The sequence below is a fragment of the Etheostoma cragini genome, chromosome 12 (assembly GCF_013103735.1).
Source record: "Etheostoma cragini isolate CJK2018 chromosome 12, CSU_Ecrag_1.0, whole genome shotgun sequence".
NCBI lineage: Eukaryota > Metazoa > Chordata > Actinopteri > Perciformes > Percidae > Etheostoma > Etheostoma cragini.
In genome coordinates this window covers 21,023,154-21,045,086 of record NC_048418.1, presented here as the reverse complement: position 1 = coordinate 21,045,086, position 21,933 = coordinate 21,023,154, and the positions used below count along the sequence as shown (strand labels likewise).

Here is a 21,933-nt window from a genome sequence, read left to right as displayed (position 1 = left end):
AAATGTGGGGTTTGCCACATTGTTTAATAGCATCAAACACACCACATGCATATTTCACACAGCAAAGAAAAAGAAAAATATTTAGTGGCTATCATTTAGGCCAGTGGTTCCCAATATTGTTCCACTTTAAATACCCCTAAACTGATACAAATTAGACCACGGATCCCCATTTGATGGCATCTTGTCGCAGGGTTCCACATCTTGATAGGATTCTTGCTTTTAGATGTGTATACGAAATCCATGGCAAAAATAGTCACAGAAAGCCTGTCTTTGTGTTACTTATGGATGTAATTATAGTGAAAATAAATGATTCCCGTTTTACTGGGGACCCCCTGAAAGTTCCTTAAGTCCCTGGGAACCACAGATTTAGGCCGTTATCTACGAATTGATCATCAAACAGGTACCTGGAGTAAATGTGACTCAAATTCTGACTTTAAGTTGGTAAAGAAAATCCTGATCGGGTACAATGAGGGATTTCCACTGTGCCTTGTGAAACCCCCCTCTCTCCACTATAGGTGCTCACTTCAGGGGAAACTATAGATTGCACATATCCGGTACCTGGGGCTCCTTGATGACTCATAGGTAAAATGGAGGTCACAACTCTTGGAAGTGGAAGAATGGTGTGTGTGTGTGTGTGTGTGGGGGGGGGGGACGTCTCTTCTTCTTCAGCTAACTGACCTGCGTAACTTGTTTGCACTGTAGCTGTGTTTGGCCAACGTGGTATGAGGACAACATGAGGACACCCTAAAGGGCCTATTTTACTGCTCAACAATGCAAGGGAATGCACGAAAGGCCAATCAGATAAGGTGGAAATGAATCAGCAAGTAGACCCACGAGGTCTGTGATTTTAATTTGAGATCAAACAAAAGAAACTATATCCAAAAAAAGATAGCAGGGATACATTTGCAGGATTGGTTTCACCTCTTGTTTCGCTGTAATTGCAACGCTTCCTTTAGTTGCTCCTTTGCCGGATGGCCCTTATCATTTCTTGCTGCTTAAAATGTATTGCCTTGTCAGGAGAATGACGCCACACTGAGAACTCGAGACTTATTAGGTTCAAAGACGAGTGATGCAGGAATTATAAGCAAATGTTTCCACTTATAGCCCAATGCATACAGTTTGTTATGGATGGAGGGAACTTGCTGTGCTAGGGTGCTCTGTGAAATGTTCAAGGCTCACAAAAAATGGAAAGACATGTCTAAAACCTATAAGCAACATGTTTTGTTCAACATTACAAAAATGGGATTGTTCATCCCCACAAAATAAAAAACAAAATGTATAGCTATAGCTAGAACATTTGTTAGAAGAAATCATAAAACTGTTGACAGTTAGAAAAAGGTAAGGCAAGTGTTACCTACACTTGTTGAACTTGTTAAAGACCTCTTTCAGTGCCAAACACATGAAAGGAAACTGTGAGGTAAAAGCAAACATTAGGTCTGAGCCTTAGTGTAAGCAGGTTAACTTGCTCTTTAAGTCTGAAAACGCCAAGTCCAACAACAAGAACTCCATTCACACAATAGGACAATGGAAAAGTTGAGGCCACTATCCAGGCTCATGCTTAGAAAGCAGAGCCCTTGCCATTTCTGCAAGAGGCCTATCTCAACCTACAACCTGACACCAGGCCGTCTCACCCCCACAGCTGGCTGCAAAATACTGGCCACAGCCTGGTGCTCCACTGCAACCAGAAATAGCATCACAGGCTAATAAACGCAGATTCTACAAATGGCGCCTTCACACAAGCCTTAGAAATATCCCATGTTAAGTGAAAGTGTAGGTAATGTCTTGCACTTCAGATCAATGTTAATGGCTTTCGGAGCGGGACAGGCAGTAGATTTATTGTGTGTCCAGAAAAGTGGTGCTGCAATATCACAAAGAGAACGAGCGACATACTGCAGTGAAGCACCTGTTGCTCTGCTGAGTAGATCTGGTTCCACTCCATATAAACCTCCACAGTGAGATATATAAATATATAAGTTCAAGTTTAGCTGGCTTGGTCGACCTCAGAAAAACTACATCTTTTAATAGAGAAAGCATGTCTTCCAGATGTTTTTTGAGCCTGAATAAGCAAAATGCACTACGATCTCATTGATGAACACAGCATAGGGCTATATAAACTAGAGCCCGAACAGATTTATGGGCGGGCTGTTTTTTTATATTAATTCATCAGAATCATTTATAATGACAAATAAATGATTCTGAAAATGAATATTTAAAATATTAAAACGGACGGTCTACCATGTTATGAGCGTTGGCGTTGCATAGTTTGTCCACCAGAGGACACTCTACGACGTCCCTGTTGGCAACAGATTTTTTTTTGCTAATGTGTTTTTTTTCAAAAGGAGTTCAACGTTTCATAGCTTAAGTTTGTATTTTTATACATTTTATATATCAGAACTTTAACATATTTTGATGTTCCTCTGTTCCGTGGCAACAATAAAACTAATTATTATTTTAGTGAGAACTCATGAATAACTATTAACTAATAACTAATTATAAAAATAACAAATGTTAAGGAAATGTCTTTATGTTTTGTAACGCGTTTCTAGCTTTCTTTCTTTTTAATATATTTTGGCCAATATATAAGCATATCAGATTTAAAAAAAAAAAAAGTATATTCGTATTGGTATCTGCCTTTAAAATCGTTCAACGGTCGGGCTCTAATCCTAATAGTAAACGCCGACTTAAGAGTTTTGAAATATACAATGTGATGTCAACCATCCATGGTAACATTTCACTTTACATCACCTAGCCTGGAATATTGATTGGATTACTTATAAACCTAACCAATTCTGTGATGAGATCACAAATAGAGGACATCTTTATCCATATGTGTTCTCATCCTCAAGAGGAAACAGGCGGTCTAGCCTTCAGATGTTTTGCCATCAGTTTACTGTTTTCAGACTCAGATAAATATGGGCTGCTGTGACCATTTCAGTTTTATAAACCCATGATAGAAAATACTGTTCAACAAACTGGGTGATCCATCATGTCACTGATAAAGAACTTGAGCAAACACCTGTGCTGAGTACATGAAAATAAATGTAAACACTAGGAATAATAAGCCTTTTCATGTTTAAACTGGTTCAATGAAAGGCATCACTGACATGTCATCACCACATGTTGCCTTAGTAATCAAATTAATAAGAAACATTTAAGATTTAACTTCCCACAAGTGGTAGCTTTGTTATCTGCTGTAACCATTTTCCTCCAATACTCCCTGTAAAGATGAGTAATAATAGTGTTTGAATAATTAGACTGGTCTTAGCTTTGGCTTGAGTACCTATTTGGGGGATATTGCTAAAGCTAATGCATGACTGCAGTTAAAAATATGTGATTAGATAAAGTTATGGATGAGTTGCAAGTCTTTGACAATGGTTTGTCAGAAAGACTTATTTCAAGTCTGACGTCACTCAAGCGAAACCACATTACACAGTGAGCCATGACTGTAGCCTTACTTTACTCTTTTAGCCTTATATTAGACATTATCTGTTTCTAGGATAATCAAAACAATGGCGCTCTATAATATCCATTATTCATTACCCATTTCTTTTCCATTTTCTCATAGAAGTGAATTCTCAGTGACTTGAGTAAAGAATTAACTCCTTTGAATGAATATCCTTTAGACTCCTTTGAATGAATATCATGTACTCCTGGTTTTTAATTTTTAAATTTGATCTAGCCTGTGTGCTAATGTTGTCTACCTGTATCTTTGTACATTGAATTTTGTCAATAAAAAAAGTAAGTCATGACTCGTAAGTCATGTCTTAGAGAATAATAAGACATAACTGCACAACAGACATGAAACGTTAACTTACTCCTTGAAAATATGAAAATGTGTGTTGGGAAAGATATTTTCTGATTTCTTTTTTGTTGCTGGTGTTTTGAGTTCATCCGGTCTGTAACGTTTACGTATTTGAAAAAAACTTGACGTCAAGCGAACCAGGCTTAAGCAGCAGTGAACTCTTTCCACTTCCAAAGATGGAACAACTTCAACTGTATTTAGATTACGGATAAACATATGTCGTTACCGGTATATGAATACAAGGAGGACACTGTTTATTTTCCAAAAGTAACGCAGGTTAATTTAACGTTTCAGAGCTCTTAACGTTAGTTAACGTTAGTAAGACTTGAACGACAGCAACACTAGCGTTAAAACTGTAAAACAAAACGGTGTCAAAATTAAATATCATAGAGCTTCCGCTCAAAATCACATATTTAAAACTTGGATATTCCGGGATAAATTAACGTTACTTTGGATAATTGTTTCCCAGGCCTCAATCCATGGATAACTCAGACAACCATTTAAGACCTAGCAGAGGACCCTAACTTAAATACAACACTACCAACTCACAGCAAATCAACTTTAATGAAATAAAACTGTTTGCTAACTTATTTTTTAGCCTCTGGAGCAAGTTTGCGCACTTTTCGCAACAGTTGTCAACTTTTCCTACCTGCACGGAGTCGGCGGCCATCTTGGTTTTCGCCTTTGAATCAAATCCTACGGGGAGAGAGGAGGGGAGGTGGAACTCCAAAAACAAGCCTGGTTGTAAGTTTCCCTCTCTGGCGACATAAAGAAGTGATTATTTGGACCAAATCATCGCTCATCTCGGGTACATGGGGCTTCCCATGTCGTCTTCACACTTCATTGACGCGGCCACGCCGTCCTAGAGGTGTCCTGCAGGGTGGACGGGTGTTCATAAATAAAAAAAGCTGAAGCATAAATCTGTCCTAGTGCAGTTGGAGAAAGAGGCGGTGGTTTAGAGTGGAAGCGTCCGCCCAGAAGAGCTGTAGTGCTGCTGCTGCTGCTGCTGTTAGGCTGCTTCATACAGACTGGTCTTACCTCATGCTAACAACCTTAAATCATCCTGGGTTAAACCAAACACAAACATGGAAAGAAATGTAGGCCTATCTCAGATTGCGGTGGTTCAAATCGAGGTTAAAATACGTTTAAAATAAATGCTCAGACAAATTTAATCCTCTATTTAAGATAGAAAGTTCTTAACTTCTTGGATTTTTGCCATGTCAAGTGAAAGTCCTGCTATAATTTTCCAGGTAGAAGTACAGAGGTATAACCGTATGGAGCCAATAAAAATACAATATCTGTGGATGTAAAGAGAAATAATTAAAAGAATAAATAAGTAAATATAATAATTTGGAAATATATAAATAAAAGAATAAATAAATGTGGAACTATAGAAACCAAATAAATAATTAAAAGCATTTTAATTTATTTTCACACTTATGTAAATGATTTATTTTTGCATATGTTTCTAAATACATATTTGGGCACTTTAAAATATATACTGTATGTATTTATTGCATGTAAAGTACTCAATTCTTTCTGTATATTTTCTTTATTCTTTTATTTTGGATATAATGCAAAAAAATGTAATCCAATTTTTTTCCTTCTTTTCCCTATTTCTTTTTCTAGTCCCTGAAAGGCCAAGCTATCATTCAACTGGCGAAAGAAAGAGGTAAAGGTATAAAAATAAATAAATTACATTAGATAAAAATAAATAGAATATACAGAACAATAGAGGAATTTTAATGCAATAAATAAATATATATTTAACAATTTAAAAACATATATTTACAGCAATAAATGAACAAATAACACATTAAAATGCTATTAATTAATATTTGAAATTTTTCTGCTATATTGCTGTAGCAGCAAATGTTAAATTTGTTAATTGCTCCAGGCAGCAATGATGGTGAGTTGCAACCACATTTTTCACTTTTTACTAAAGTATAAGTATACAGTACATCATAAAAGTATATACTTGAAGTTGGTCTCTCAGACATGGAGACATTATACAGTTGGTCAAGTTGGATATAACTTTAACTGCTGACTGTTGGAGATTTTATTTCATTACAACGCAAATCTTAACGTGTAAAGTAACTACTGATAACTGTCAGGTAACTGTAGGAAGAACAATATTACACACTGTGATGTACTGAAGTATGTAGCATCAAAAATAAAATAAATACTGTACTCAAATAAAGTACAAGTCTGGGAATTGCAATGAATGCTTTGTTCGAGTAAGTGTAGTTTTCAGAAGACTGCACCTCAATAAGACAGTCACCTATTTAACATTGATCATCTATTATTCAAATCAAAAGGATCATGCAGACGCTACACAAACCTGCTGACAACCAGCTGCTATATTACATACGGTAAGAGTCACAGTTTACTTTTGAGTTGCCAAGTCAAAGAGATGAGGATGAACTGCTATGAAGAAACCACAGGACAAACAAAAAACTCTTCTCTGGGCCGGTGCATGACATATCACACCTCAGTGAAAAGACTTACTGCTGCATTACATAACCCTCAGAGACAGTCATCACAAGCCATATGTCTCAGAGACTGGCCACTCTCTGTGCTTATAGTGCAGTGTCTCAAATATGTATTGGTGTGAACAAGAATGCAGGTTCCTCACTTATTACTTGAGCATTGTCCACATAATAAAAATGTCAGAGGCCTTTCTGGGTAGACTTTTCAATGATGTGCTCCTGTTAAAACCCCTCAACAGTGACACTCTCCAGAGACTGACTGAGGACAGGTGCTTCAGACAAGACACGATGGGTTTGTCTTTTATGTCAATATGGTTTTTCGGCAATATCCACAAACCACATGTAATGGATGCAGTGTTTGGTGGGGGAGGAAAGATTGGGGATATGGTGTAATGCGGTTTCTGTGCCATTGGGTTAACAAATATCTGCCTTTGTCAGAAAGATACACGCCTGTGCTGTACTGCCTTTCTCCAACTGTTACTCCAGCTCTGTTTCTGCAGTTGAATGACCACTTTACTGATCTGTGGGTGTGTTATTACCCATAATAAACATGATGATGTTTGCTCTGATTAATGGGATGATGACCAAGTCTTACTGGGCAGGCAGGTATAAGGTCTTGTCCCACAAGGTTGTAAAAATCAGAGAATTTTATAATGTATAGAGGCCTAGGTGCCTGGTACCCTGACCATGTACTTGTGTTGTTCCTGTTTTAAGTCTGGTGTTACAACAAATCCTTTAACCCATTCGAGTCTATGACCTAATAAGGAATTTCAGCCTTATGTTGTTGCCATTGCACGTTTTCATACTTTATCATATACTTTATTTATTTATTTTGTTGGGTATGTTAGGCCTTTATCTGTTTAGGACAGTTGAAAACATGAAGAGGAAGAGAGAGGAGGAATGACATGTGGCAAAGGGCTGCAGGTCAGAGTCAAACCTGCGGCCGATGTGTCGAGGAGTAAACCCTTTAAACACGGGCGCTCTACCAGGTGAGCTACCCAGGCGCTACATCATATCCTTTTTTTGTGGTTGGTGTTTGCCAATATATATATATACATTATACAGTATATAGCAGCATATCTGAAATTCATATAGGTTTCAGAATTTTGTGCAACACCAGCTTGTGTCATAACACCCTCTGTGCTCATTTTTTGTAAGCTGTACTGTAGTATCTAATAAATGCTAAAATACTTTGTCTTTTTCAGACATGTTTAAAAAATAAATAAAAGTACTCTCTCTAGAATGATGATTTGTCCTCCGACCCAGGGCCCTCTGCTGTAGTTCTTCCCCTCTCTCTCTGCCCTAAAATATTTCCAAAAAAAGTTCTAAAGCACAAAAAAATCCCTAAAGAAAGTTCAAAAACCTTGGTGGAAGTTCTTAAAACAGCTTCTACTGTTCCGGCCTTATTGAACAACTCCCTGTTTATCTGGGTCACAGGCCCAAAACCAGAAAGCTGTAACTGGAAAACTATCTGAGATTAATGGGGATGAGTCCAATAGTTGATGACTGTCCAGGGATTATCTGACAGCAGGGATGAGTAACACCGAGTGGCAGCACTTGGTCATATACACTTTCTCTGTCCTCTGCTGCCTCCTCTTACTTCACATCCTATTTTAGTGTTCCTAATTGTTTTCAACAGAAAGATAGCAACTTCCACAGTTAGAGAAAATGTTGAGTATATACATTTGGGTTGGCATGACACCTTCTGTGCTTTTATAATAAATTGTTGAAGTTTGACTGACTGACTCAGACTCTCTCTCTCTCTCACACACACACACACACACACACACACACACACACACACACACACACACACACACACACACACACACACACACACACACACACACACACACACACACACACACACACACACACACACACACAGAGAGAAAGAGACCTGGCAGCTCTTTATCTCCCTCTGCAGGATACCAACCCAGAAATAATCCAGCTTTCCTTTTTCCCCGGCAGCTTTATCTTTCTTCCCCACTCCCTGCTCTGTTGTACCTGGTGGTGATGATGATAGACAATCATTTATATTATATTAAATTAAAGAACCCACATGCAGCTCTGGTAGTTAAAATAAATCTTCTGTGTATTTCATTTGGCAAACACAAGATGAAAACAGCCATGTTGTTTTATGTTGCATCTGACAGACAGGGGGAGCTGGGTGTAGAGAAGGCACACAAAAAACTGAGTGGCGAACTGCAGTATGTCCTCAGTTAAAACGGAGTACCTATTCATCTGTATGCTTAAATACCTCAGGAATTGCAATGTTGCAGTATACCAAAAAGTCTGTGCAGCTCTTCCAGGTGAATTGTTGAAGGGGCAACATTATGTCACTTTAAACTGGTTAGTAAGCAATTAATGAAGAGTAGACAAGGATTTCAATCAGCCAACGAAAGGCCATTAAAACTACAATAAACCCAACGGTCAAGAAAACAATAGATGACAACTACACACGCAAAGTTATTACCAATTTCTCCACCATCTTTTATGTGGAGAACTGCAAAAATATCATCTGATATTTTGGAGAAATAGGCATATTCTCTTGCATAACACTGTGGAGATCAGGTCTGGCAATGCAAGACTAGATGACAAGAAGTCAAGGTAACCTGCTGCTGGCTGTTGCCTTATCTCTAATGGACTAATATTAGGGGGATATCAATCTCCTGACTTAACTCTGGGCAAGAAAGGAGAATGAGAGCATTTCCCTAAATGTCAGCACATTCCGGACTAGCATAATAGTATAGTGAACACCCAACTGGGTCTATGATAAAAAGAAAATGAAAACAACAAAAATAGACTAAAAGGTTAAATTAAAAGGTTGAAATAAATGTACAAACTGATAACATGCACATACTGCAACTTTAAAAGGGCATTAACAGTATAAATGGGTTAATTTTAGAATGTAGAAAATGTGTCTGTGAATGAATTGCACTGAAAAAGTAGTAAATATTTACAGCAGCAGCATCTTTACCTTAGTGTTCTTACACACTTCCGTATTCTCATGTTCATTGGGGAGGAAAAGCCTCCAGGCAAAGCTGCATGTTTACATCCAACACATCAAGTAGAGTATAAAACATATGCACTCGTCCCAGTAAGCAGTCCATGGTCACAGGATTTTTATTTTGTAAAAACCTCAAAAGTTCTCATTCAAGTCCCATAATACAGCACAGTAGTCAGTTTCTTACACTTAAAATATCCTTAAGTTAGTAGGAGTGGTGAGGCATGGGCGTTTCATGTCACCATGAAAAATGTCACTGTCTTTACATACAAAAGACAACCATAGTAAAGAGTTAAAATACAACCAAATACAACTAAACAGCACAGAGCCGATGAAAATGTTTTGCCTGGATCGGAGAACAGTGAAACCTATCAGCAGTTTAGGACTGGTGACCAGTTGCTGGACAAGCTGTCTCAGGACACGTGTTGGCAGAGGTCCTCTGCAGAAGACCTTTGACATGGAAATAAAGGGGATTCGAGGCCTGGTGTGGGGGGAGGGGGTTGGGAACACAACCTGCTGATGAAACACAAACTCCTCGTCCAGTTGGCTGGCGGAGACGCGTATTAACAGAGCCCTCAGTAGAAGCGGATTTGATCTGCAGCTCTACGTTACGTCTTCAACCACACGCACAAAGCAGCCACACGGACACCTGTAGTCTATTAGTCCCACTCTCACTCTCTCTTCTTCATCTCAGACTGCAACATCGAGCCCGTACCAACTGAAGTGTCCTCTCCAACCCTTCTTCTATGGACATGTTGCCTCTTTAGTTTTTGGGGTAGATTTTTTCGTAAAAGAAGTTTTGTGCCAGCAAGTAGAGCTCCCCGTCCTTTTCTCTGACAGCATGTGCCCGGACAAACTGGAACTGCTCCAGTGCAAATTCGTAGAACTCGTTCTCCATCTTCCAGATGGCCGACTGCTGCAGCTTGGCGATGGACTCCTTTGTGGGCGGCTTCTTCTCGCTGGTCTTCCTCAGGTGGGATTTCTTCCCTGGGATGAAAGAAGAGGAGGATTAAAGGGGTCTGGGTACATCAATACAGGCCTTACGGCAGTTTTACTTAGTAGTTTTGTTTTGTTTTGGTGAAGGGGGTTAAAGAAGCTTTTTGTTTTTGTTACTGAACTTCAAAAAAATCATTGCCACTATTTACAGTCAACGTAAAACTGCTTTCCACATGTCACACCTTTACCTGGAGCCCTAAACAGTTAATCATTCTAATGGTCAGGTGTTCCTAATATGGACTAAGGTATCAACGTGTGCCTGTCATGCAATGCAAAGTGTGATCATAACTGACATTATGTGTATTAAAGTCAGTGTTTCAGGTTTCAGGCTTAAAGCCATATAAATGTATAGAATCTGCGAGCGGAACAAGTTCACTAATTAGCTAGCTGTAAATAAGTGCCTTTGGAAGGTTGCTTTTTTGTTTCCTCCAAAAAAGAATCTTAAAGAAATAGATCGATAACACCCATATATATTAATTGTGGTAAATAAAGCTCAGCCGGAGCCGATTATCTTATCTTATCAGTAAGACTGGAACCATTTGTCTGAACATATTTATTTGATCTGTACAGTAAGTGTAAAACCATCAAGTTGTGGTTTAACATGGGGTTATTTGCTACCGATTATTTTTTGGCTGGGTGCAACAACTTCTCAGAGTCTTGTTGTCAGTGGGAGGTTACCAGGCAACCAGCACCACACCAGGACATTACTGCACCCGGTCAAGAAATAGTCCCACAAAAGGCTGTCAAAAAAAGCCAACTGATTTGCAGATTTTGTTACGTTTGGACAGAGCCAGGCTAGCGGTTTCCAGTCCAGTCCTTTATATGTAGCGTACAGACATTAGGGTGGTATTAAACCTCTAATCTACCTCTCAGTAAGAAAGCAAATAAGTGTATTTCCCTAAATGGACATCCATCCAACCCATCTGGTGTGTGTGTGTGTGTGTGTGTGTGTGTAATATATATAAATATACATATATCTTTGTAGGCCTATTTTTAGCTTACATTTTGTATCCTATATCTAAATAGCTAGGCACGAGTCAGAATACAAAGATCTGGGTTTTATTCTGTAGTTTTTGTTCGGGGTAAGGAAAGACACTGCATGCCTTTTGACAGAGAGACTCAGACATCATTTAAATTCAAATTCATTAAATTAGTACCTGATTAACTTGAGTACTTGGGTGTATCTGCTGCTAAAAATGATGAACATCATATTTGAGTAATGGTACATCTATATCATTGTCAGATTTAATTCTTTTGTGCTCTCCATTATTCATTCTGGCTGCACTCGTAACCGGCGTTAGGCACGAGTGCATATTGATCACAATTCAATTCTCAGAGGAGCAATTCAGACTGCTAATATGCGACCACAGCACACAGACACTTCAGCAAGGCAATGTGGCTAAGCCATTAAGTACCTTTTCGGTATATTATAATATTGCTGAGGGAAACAAAAATATGCAAGCGAGCAGCAAATGGTTTCTAACTACTGGGCAGTGCGGGCACCTGTTTTGTACAGCTCAGTGGCTCCTTTGAAGAAGCGTGGCAGCGCCGCCTCCAGCATCATTACAAAGTCCTCCAGCTCTTCGGTTACTCCCACCAGCATGTATTCATTCACCAGGTTGTATTTGGCCTGCTCCAGAGCCCACTGGCTGCCCACGTTCCTGCACAGAGACATCATGTTCATGTTGTCTTTGCCAAAACAGGGACCGCTTTGACCTTTAGTGCACCTGACTCGTGGGACAAATTACCGCACTTTCTTAAAATCAACTCCCTTGTGCCTTTTGGACACTTTAAAAATCTAGTTTTAAACCTCCAAACCTTTTCTTGTAATTGCTCAACATAATTGTTTTTCTTTGGCATCCTAATTATCCTTATATATTTATCAAATCATTTTTCAAATACAAAAAGTTGTATTGTCTTCCTAGTTTTCTTATGATAGTGTTGCTTCATGTCCTGCATTGTTGCTTTGTTTTTGTCTCTGTAATTTAACTCGATGTCATTGCTAATGAGGGCCGCCTCTCAATGTTGTCTTGGGTGTAAATAAAGGTTGAATGAAGGAATGGTTCTGCCAGATGCAAAATAATCACATTTGCCAAGACCAAAAATGAGGGGGAGGAGGAGTATGAGCTGAAAGGTACTAACACAGTGACAGGGAAAATGATGAAGTGAGATGTGAACAAAGTCCAGAAAGGGTTGAGACAGCTAGAGGACCAGAGGACAAAGACAGGAAGAAATAGAAAGGCAGTGGCAAGTGTTGTCATGGTCAGGAAATGAAATAATAAGGGAGGAAGTAGACTGTTTAAACCAATAAAGTAACTTTTTGGCAAAGCCTTGTTAAACAAAGCTTAAAAGGACCGGCAGCAACTCGTCCTAAGCCTGTCTTCAGTTTATTTATTCAATGTTTCCAAGGTAAGTTCCACTACTTTAACATGCAGCGGGTGAACAGTGCGCCACAGTGAACTCAATCTTCAGACAGGGAAACAGAAATCAGGCAATTTTCCGCAGGGTAGTCTGTCTGTGTGGGAGTGTCACAAATGGCCCATTTGTGTGACTTCCTGTTGTGTTCTTCAACCACGCCAATGTAGCACAAGTAGACTTTATATTTCCCAATTACTGTTTCCCGTCAGATCGTTAATAGATCTCAACGTTTCTGACCGGACTTGAAGGGAGCATTTTACAGGAGAGAGACAGAGAGAGAGAGAGAGAGAGAGAGAGAGAGAGAGAGAGAGAGAGAGAGAGAGAGAGAGAGAGCGAGAGAGAGAGAGAGAGAGAGAGAGAGAGAGAGAGAAAACATGAGTGAGACATAGGGAGTGCTTTGTGTAACAGCTGACTGTTTAAATGCAACAACAAACTCCAGGGCAATTATGTGCTGGTGTCATTTTTTTTTACCATCATAGTGTTTAAAACGTAGCCTGGCTCCGCCCTGCTACTAACTTCCGCTCAATTTTTTCTTTTCCTTCAGTACTCTGAGTCACTCTCCGATGTGAGTCGAGTGCAGATTTGAGTTGCGCATGCTCAGATTTAAACGGTTTACGGCATAACTGTCATACTGAAATTTGTGAAATCCATGAAAATATAAAACTTCTATACACAAACAATAACAGAAGATGGAAATCATTGAAAAAAGTTGTAGCTATCTATGATAGTTTGATTGCTAACGTTAGCTAAAAACACCATTTAAGTGACAACCTTTGTTGTGTTTGATTGCTAGCTTGTAGCTAAGTTAGCTGTCATTTCAAAAATGTTACTATCTATGGCTGTTTGATTGCTAACGTTACCTCAAAACGTCATTCCAGTGACAGCCTTTGTTGTGTTTGATGCTAACTTGTAGCCAGCAGTGAGAGAACTTCATTAAGTAAGTCCATTTTTATTCTGTATTGATATTAAAGAAGTCTCTCGTTAGCATCTTGTAGGCTATTTGTCGCAAAGTGACGCATGCGCAACTCACATCAGCACTCGTCTTACATCAAGGAGTGACACTCCGTCTGGGTTTGAGGTATATTTTTTGTGGGTTTTCTCAGGCCAAATAGTTGGCGGTCACTCAGCAAACAGACTGAGAGACTGAGAACGAGGACGTTGAAGGTTTGGTAAACTTCGGGGTGTTCAGTACTAATGGTGGCGGAGAAAGATAATAGAGAAGCCATTCGGTCCATTGTGGCAAAGCTGCCAAATATCCAGAAGTTAAAGCCTGAGCAACAATCAATATTTGCTGAGTTGTGTTGGGAGCAATGATGTTGGTTCTGGAAAAATAAGATTTTCCAGCTTGTTCCATCAGCGGTGAAGGAGTTGGCTAAGGCTAACGCTAGCAATGCTCAGCCGGCGTCACGACCAAATGTTAATGATTGGTAAGGGAAGATCCAATATTTTTAAACTTCAACAGGGTACCCGCCTTCGAGGAAGTTAACACTTGTCAGTGGAGAGTGGCCAGACTCTCTGTACATATGGAATGTACCAGAGTCTGGTGGAACCAGGCTATTTAAAACAATCTTGTGGCAGAAATGGAGGCAGTGAGGTTTCCCGTTTACTCACACCGCCTCGAACTATAGCTCAAAACACACTGACAAGTCTGATCTCCAGTTACATGACTGCACACCGCAGCGTGATGTGGGGTTGTGTTTCTCCAAAAGTTGAGTCATCGCCCCAGTGGAAACCCCTGCCACAGCCTAAGCACCCTCCCCCCATTCAAAATAATTGGAAAGACCTGCATGTTTGCAGGATCGTTGGACGGTCGACGAAGGCAGTGTGAATGCGGCTTTAGACCTTCAGTCAGTAACCTGTTCCAGGAGGGTAGACATTTAGCGACTTACACTTGAATTACATCAATTATATCAGAGGTCGCACGCCTCTGGAGCAACTATGGGTTAAGTGTCTTGCTCAGGGACACACTGATTGATGTATTGCAGTTGGAATTGATTCAAGATCTCCCACACCAAAGGCATGTGGCATATCCACTGCGCCATCACCACCACATACAGTAGATGGTGGATGGTAGATGGTTCAAAGATGGAGGGCAGAGTCAAGGAGAGATTAAAAGAGGGTAAAAGGGATAAGTGAGGGCAGCGAGAGTGATTGATACAGATCATCATGTAGAGAGAATGGATCAAGGCTGAGAGAGCTATCAGAGACCTTGAGAAGATTAGTGGAACAGAACTGATAGAGAAGGACCAGGAGGGGTCAAGTGGTCCATTATGAAACAAAACTAATACATCCCTCCTGAACTCAACCTGAAGTGAATCTAAGCTGCCTCAGGTGAGGGAAGGATAAATTGGCGTTATTCTGCTGTTGTTATTGTGTCATTTCCCACAAATCCCACAGATAAATGAGTCTCTCAATACAACTTTCCTAACCTATCTGTGGTTATAAACCCCCAAGCCCAACCGTCAATTCTCAAGATCTAAAACTTAAAAAACGGCACTGAAATAAAGTTTCACTTCACAAAAAACAGCTAAATAATTTTCTGAAAGAGCTGGGTACCATCGTTTTTAGTAAACCTTACTAAAGCAGAAAAAGTAGTGCATTTGTTGGGGACTATTTTCAGCCGTGAATTTATACCATTCGGTGTGCTAGTGAGTGATTAATGTATCACAATGGTGTATACAGGACTCAGTCAAACTACAGCGTAGGGCTGGGCAATTTATCAATATTATATCAACATCAATATATGAGGCAAGATATTGTCTTAGAGTTTGGATATCAAAATATCGCAATATGACACCATTGTTGTCTTTTCCTGGTTTTAAAGGCTGCATTATAGTAAACTGATGTCATTTTTTTAAACTTATCGGACTGTTCTTGCCGTTTTATTTTTAGCGAATACCCACTTAGTCATTATATCCACATTACTGATGATTATTTATCCCAAATCTCATTGTGTAAATATTTTGAGAAAGCACAAATAGTCAACCCGATACTATTGTTGCAATATCGATATTGTATATCAATATAAAATATCGTGGTATTTGATTTTCTCCAGCTCTACTACAGCGTCCATGTTGCAAAGGTGTGGCTCACTAACGTGTTTGTAGTTTACGTGGAGTTCTACAGCATAGAGGAATGATGCTATATCAGATTTACAATACTTGTTAGTAGGATCAGTTCATTGTTGATCCTGATCCTTTTACGGGATTTGTTGACAATAAATAAAACATAGATTATCACCAGCCTTATGAACAGTAAGAAGTGAAAACCCGATTAACCCGATTAAAGACGAGCTGAATCAAGCTTTCTTTTGCTGTTTTAACATTCAAATTTAAGAACACAAGAGAACCTTAAGATTATAATTCAGACTCGGTGTTGGCTGACAGAGTACAGCGTCAGCTGTTTGAACACTCACCAGCATTCAGAGTAGTGACCACAGAAAAAGGGAATCTGGAGCCAGAGCTTCTCAGGGGCACAGTCTGAGCCGCCGGCTGATACACATTCATCAAATGTCTGAAACAAACGCAATGCATGAGCAAGTTCTGAAGAAAACACTTATATTCACTTCAGATAAACTTTTCAATAAATTTTTAGCACAGAATGCGGACTGCAGATCTAGTCCCCGATCACATACATTATAAGTGCAACAAAGGGATGGTTTGAACATTTTGAAGTGTGGTAACTATGGTAACGGGGGCAGCAGCTAAACGCATTTTAGCTACGTAAAAATAGGACCACCTAAAAAATATCTATATCAGTTTAAAAATAGAGTGTGTAGTTTTCAATCGCCTCCATGAGAAAATAATTAACGAGACTTTCAGCGCATCCACATGATACAAGCCTTCTGTGACCACTCCCCCCTCCCCCCTTTACGCAGTTGCTAGTACCGAAGGAGGACCCGGAGGATTGAAAAAAACATGATGGACTCTTCAGAAGAGGACTCTATCTTCACTCTAGTTTCAGTGCTCAAAAGTCAGCGGTGCTGCTCTTCCAGGGAAGTGTGTTCAGGTCAATTCTTGGCATATTGCTATCTTGCGGCAGCAGAAAGTGATCGTGCCATTGACCAACAAAACCCTGATCTGACGTCAATAGCGCAGCACTTCATTGTTAATTTAACAGCACATAAGTAAAATTTGTCTAGGCTCTTGCACAGCAGTTGCACACTATGCTTGTCACACACACACACACACACACACACACACACACAAGATTACATTAAAACACATTACGGTGCAAATCCGCCATCTTAATAGCAATGAAGGTAAAAACACGCTCGACTTTTAAAGGGAATGGGAAATGACGTTCTGATTGGTTTATTATCTATGAATTAACTAAGACACTAAGTACAACCCTTTTGAAACATGCGCACAGACCCTTTTTTCCGCTATGAAACTAGCAAAAATGGATTTGGGCACACCCTAAAGGCACCTGGGCCAGGCGCTTGATGCCGAGTGTTTAGATCATTAAAATAGGGCCCCAGGGCTTTATGTGTATGCTATAAGTAGAATATTTTTTCCAGCTCAACGATGCCATCAAACAGAAGTTCACGCAGAGGGAACCAAAGCCGTTATAGGCTCTTGTCAAAGCCACCAGACTCCATTGACAAAAATTGTAATTTTACCTCGCAGAACACTGGTCTGCTGCTACCTCAGCCGGTTTTGTTTGTCAACAACAATATATAGGCACCTCATACAATCCTACATCAAATACTGAACTATCCCTTTAAGAAAAGATCTTTTAACAGCCACAATTAACAGTAGCAATGATTACAACAACTAAACCATGTTTCATTATTCATATGGGCATTTGACTATTGTTTGAAGACAGACTTGAAAAAATAGTGAACCTATCCTTTAGCCAAAAGAATGAGAGTATTGGTGTATTTCTAACCTTCTTGTCTCCTTGTTTCCTGCGTCTTAAGCCGGGCCGGTAGTCATCCCCGAAACGCAGAAAGTAATAGTAGGACACCAACCTTTCAATGGGGTCTCGGATCACGTTTATGTAGATGGGCTTCCTTTTCACCCCAAACCTGACAGAAATGACAGTGATTGGGTTGAGGCACTCAACTGGACTTCAATCCAACTATGAAAATGGATTCTGAAGACAGACACAGTTAGCAGATTTAAGAGCTCAGTAATGTGCTTCTTTTGTTGAAACTACTAAATACTAACTACAACTAAATTATGAGGTCAAAGGTGCTACATTCAGATCATTACACTACACTGTGTAGTGGAAAAGCTGTGAATGGCCACAAGGTGGAGTCACCTACACAAAGCCACAGCAGGGCCGTCAAACTGTTTTTTACAGTGTAGCAAGTACAGTATACTGCAAGAAAATTATTTTACTTGGTGAAGTCCAGGAAGGAGACGTGTCCGTGGTAGAAAGCCGGCTTCATTTCCCTCCACTCAGTCACATTCTTTACAAACCGCACCTGAACCAAATCATGATTGTTATTACAATGAATGGAATGCTTTTTTGTACATACAGGTTACCAAGTGTAGATCACAATGTGGAGATATCAAAAAAAGAGGCCTCTACATCAGTGGTTCCCAACCTTTTGTAGTCTGAGGCCACAGTCCATTCACCAATCCCCAGTTCTAAACGTATAAAACTATTGATTAGATTTTGTATATTCATAAATAATATTGGAAAAGACGTGCAAACTGCACCTTTATGCAGATGATACTGTGATATATTCAGTTGCCTCTTCACTGAACCAAGCCATGAATGACCTTCAGTTAGCCTTTCAACAGCTACAAGTTTCCGAACGTGGCCTTAAGTTAGTGCTAAATACTAAGAAAACCAAATTTATGACGTTTTCAAGGTCTCGTTCCCAATCCCCAGAAAATATAACTATTAACGCATTAAGTGGGGACTTAATTGAAAATGTTTCATCATATAAGTAATTAGGTTTTTGGCTGGACAACAAACTTTCTTTCAAAGTTCATGTTGAAAAGCTTGTAAAAAAGCTGAAACTAAGGCTGAGGTTTTATTTTAGAAATAAAACTTGTTTTAAGATGTCAGCCAGAAAAACACTTGTGCAGGCTACTTTTTTAAGTGTTTTGGACTATGGTGATGTTGTCTACATGCATGCTGCCTCTAGTACTCTCCACCATTTAGATTCTGTGTAACATAGTGCTCAGCGCTTTTTAACTAACTCTTACTCCCGTACTCATCCTTGTACGCTGTATGAACTGGTAGGCTGGCCGTCACTAAGTCTACGTAGACAACTTCATTTGTATATTTTTCTATACAAGGCCATGTTGGGTAAACTGCCGGTATATTTAGGTTATCTCCTGAAGCTGAATTCTAGCCGTTTTCATCTCCGTGCCACCAGGTGGCGATCTTACCAGGTTCCAAGGGTTTTTACTGAGCTGGGGAAAAAAGCCTACTCTTACTTTGCTCCGTGTCTTGGGATATCTTGCAAAACTTGCTCCATCTAAATGATCTAGTCCCATTAAATGAATTTAAGGCCATGTTAAAATGCAATGTAACTCAAAATTGTAACTGCCACATGTGACCTGTTCCTTTCCCCTATGTGTGATTTTGTCTATGCTTTATTTCAGTTTATCTTGTAACTGGTGTGCCGTCTTGGCTAGGTCTCCCTCAAAAAAGAGATGTCAATCTCAAGGGACTTCCTGTTTAAATAGGGTAAAATAAAATTGTTTAAAAGCGGATATTGTTAAATATCTCATACATCTGAACTCTCAATCTAACGGTCGGTTTGGTCAGCAACCCTACTAATACTAGCCTATTGGGCTACTACTAGAGCTGGGCAATATATCGATATTACATTGATATTGTTACACGAGTCTAGATATCTTCTAAGATCTTGGATATTGTAATATCGTAATATGACATAAGTGTTGTTTTTTCATTGTATTCATATTTTGTGAAAGCACCAAAAGTCAACACTACAATATTGTTGTGGTAACGCTATCGAGGTTTTTGGTCGAAAATATTGTGATATTAGATTTTCTGCATATTGCCCAGCCCTAGCTACTACTAATGAGAATGAAGCTGAAGGACCATTTAGCCATTAACGTTACTTTTAGCTTTTAACTATTTCAACCAATCACCCAGTACTTATAACGTATCATTTGAGCTGTTTAGCCATTACTTGGAGCATTTTACAGTATTTCTACCGTTCATTCATTACTTTTAGCTCCCTGTCTAACCTTCTGTGCTTGCCTGCTAACTAGTATTTTCTTACATAACTGCAGCATGTAGTGCTTAGGTGTAACAGTTGACTTAATGTTGAAATTGGGATATATATCTTTTTTTATCAAATTATCATTTCAAAATGTTCAAATTACAGTAGTTGGGTAAAATCTGTCTATGTATCCTCTGGCAACTCCGGAAGTACACCCTGGGGTACAAGTACCCCTTGTTGGAATAATTGATCTACTTTACAAACTAGGGCTGACAGATTGATCGTTTTTAAATTGAAATCGCAATTTTGTGAAAGCCACGATTAATACAATAGGCGATATTAAGTTAAATATTTGGGGGAACATTTAGTTTAACATAATTTTTCCCTAATTTTATTATTTTCTTTCTAAGGAGATTACATAAAAATTATTTATAGGGAAATTCATGTGTAGGTTACTTGCATAAAGAGCAGTTTTGATGGTGTCTCTTGTAAAAATGCTCCATGACAGGTTTTATCTGTTCCTTAAGTCGGGGGAAATGTATGTTTTGGAAGGCTGCGAGGTGTCAGCCATGTCTCTGACCTGGTCCTGTATGGACATGACCGGGTTGTTCTTGGTGGTGTTGATGTGAAGGACGTGGTAGTGGTTCTTCCCGCACAGGTCGTAGGCGATGTTGGTGAAGGAAGTGCTGGCCGTTTTGGGCACGCGGTTGTAGATGATGACGATGTCATCTTGGCCCTCGGACAGCGACGAGGCCGACGAGTCCCGTTCCCGCAGGCCGTCCTGCGTGTGCCGCTGCTCGATCTCTCGCACCTCGTGTCTGGCGATGGCTCGTTCTGGAGGGACGACAGGAAGTGGGACACAGGCAAGTGGTGAGCAAAAATGTCCTTCAGCAACTTCCTCGTTATAGACTATTCACACAAAAAAATAAACATTCTAAATGGCCCAAGTGTATATGTTAACGACATCATCTGACCCCTTTATAAAAATAGCCAGGAAGTATTACGTACTGGTAAATACTGCTTAGTATAGACAGGCAGCAAGAAAGAAAAATATGAGGCGTTGAACATGCATAAACACTACCATCTCCAACCTCCCAGATCTTTGTTAAGGTATGGGTCAATGCTTGACATGTCTCATAACTCATGTTCAAATAGCACTCAGCTGATAGCATGTTTGACATCTCTGCTATAAATCTAGAATTTAATTATAACCTGATCCACTTAACATGAGCTAACCTTTAAAGTTATTACTCCATCCTTGTCAGAAGTATCATCGCTGTACGAGAGACTAAACTGAAACTTCATTAAAAACGGATTTCCATTTCATTCAAGCAGTCTCTTTTAAGAGCATATAGCAAAAAAAAGGAAGAAAACAAAATACCTTTCCTGCTTCACACCAATGATCAAGAACAATGTCAAACAGGAATAGTAGTTAATCATTCTGTGAGCAGCCTATTTCACGCTGTGGTACCACCTCTCTTGTTCGCTAATCAGTTTCCACTTTAATATCAGTCCCCTACTTTAATTTCACTCTCCTTATTTAAATGCAGAGTGAAGTGTCTTGTTGCTCCCATTTTGGATCAAATAAATGTACCAGTCATATGGCCAAGTCCAACTTTGTGTGGTTCTGCCAGACTCTAGATAGATAGTGTGAATTGATTTCTTCAACCTAGTTTCTATTTCTTGTAAGCATCATGTAACGACGGTGAAAGGGTGAAGGGTGAGAGGTGACGGGCTGAGGGTCAGGGGTTGCTAGTTAGACGGTAAGGCCAGGTATTTGATAGCTGACTGGACTTTAACAGGACATCAATACACTATAAATGATGAGGGCGGAGGTATCTCAATGCAAACACTGCACTAAGCGGCAGAAAAGCCAGACCTCAGCGTCTCGGCGTGAAAAGATTCAACACAAAGAAGCCCGGGCCTTTGTTACCCTCTGGCTTTTTTTGTGTCTGAATTTGCCTCAGACTGTCTGGTGTTGACAGTGCCTCAGGGTGCTTCGTAGGAAGTATGGAGCAAGAAGAAGAAGGGTGCTTGTGTGTGTGTGTGTGTGTGTGTGTGTGTGTGT

General features: G+C 39.6%; 2 protein-coding genes across 4 annotated transcripts in view; both read right to left on the bottom strand.

Moving 5' to 3' along the window:
- pkn2 (protein kinase N2) overlaps positions 1–4,763 on the bottom strand; it is a 31,579-nt gene extending 26,816 nt beyond the window's left edge. Inside the window, exon 1 of the mRNA XM_034887152.1 lies at positions 4,452–4,763. Within this exon, the coding sequence (XP_034743043.1) occupies positions 4,452–4,472 (21 nt within the window). The 5' untranslated portion in view covers positions 4,473–4,763. The remainder of the gene's footprint in view (positions 1–4,451) is intronic.
- Positions 4,764–8,368: 3,605 nt separating this feature from the next.
- Positions 8,369–21,933, bottom strand: part of hs2st1a (heparan sulfate 2-O-sulfotransferase 1a) — a 36,732-nt gene continuing 23,167 nt past the window's right edge. For 2 of the 3 annotated variants that reach the window (XM_034887170.1, XM_034887169.1), the window contains 6 exons: positions 20,446–20,699; positions 18,058–18,143; positions 17,603–17,741; positions 16,128–16,225; positions 11,798–11,955; positions 8,369–10,285 (listed from right to left, as the gene is read on the bottom strand). In XM_034887170.1, the coding sequence (XP_034743061.1) occupies positions 10,062–10,285; positions 11,798–11,955; positions 16,128–16,225; positions 17,603–17,741; positions 18,058–18,143; positions 20,446–20,699 (959 nt within the window). In that variant the 3' untranslated portion in view covers positions 8,369–10,061. Of the gene's footprint in view, positions 10,286–11,797; positions 11,956–16,123; positions 16,226–17,602; positions 17,742–18,057; positions 18,144–20,445; positions 20,700–21,933 lie in introns of those variants that run through there. The other variant, XM_034887171.1, reaches the window with a different exon arrangement.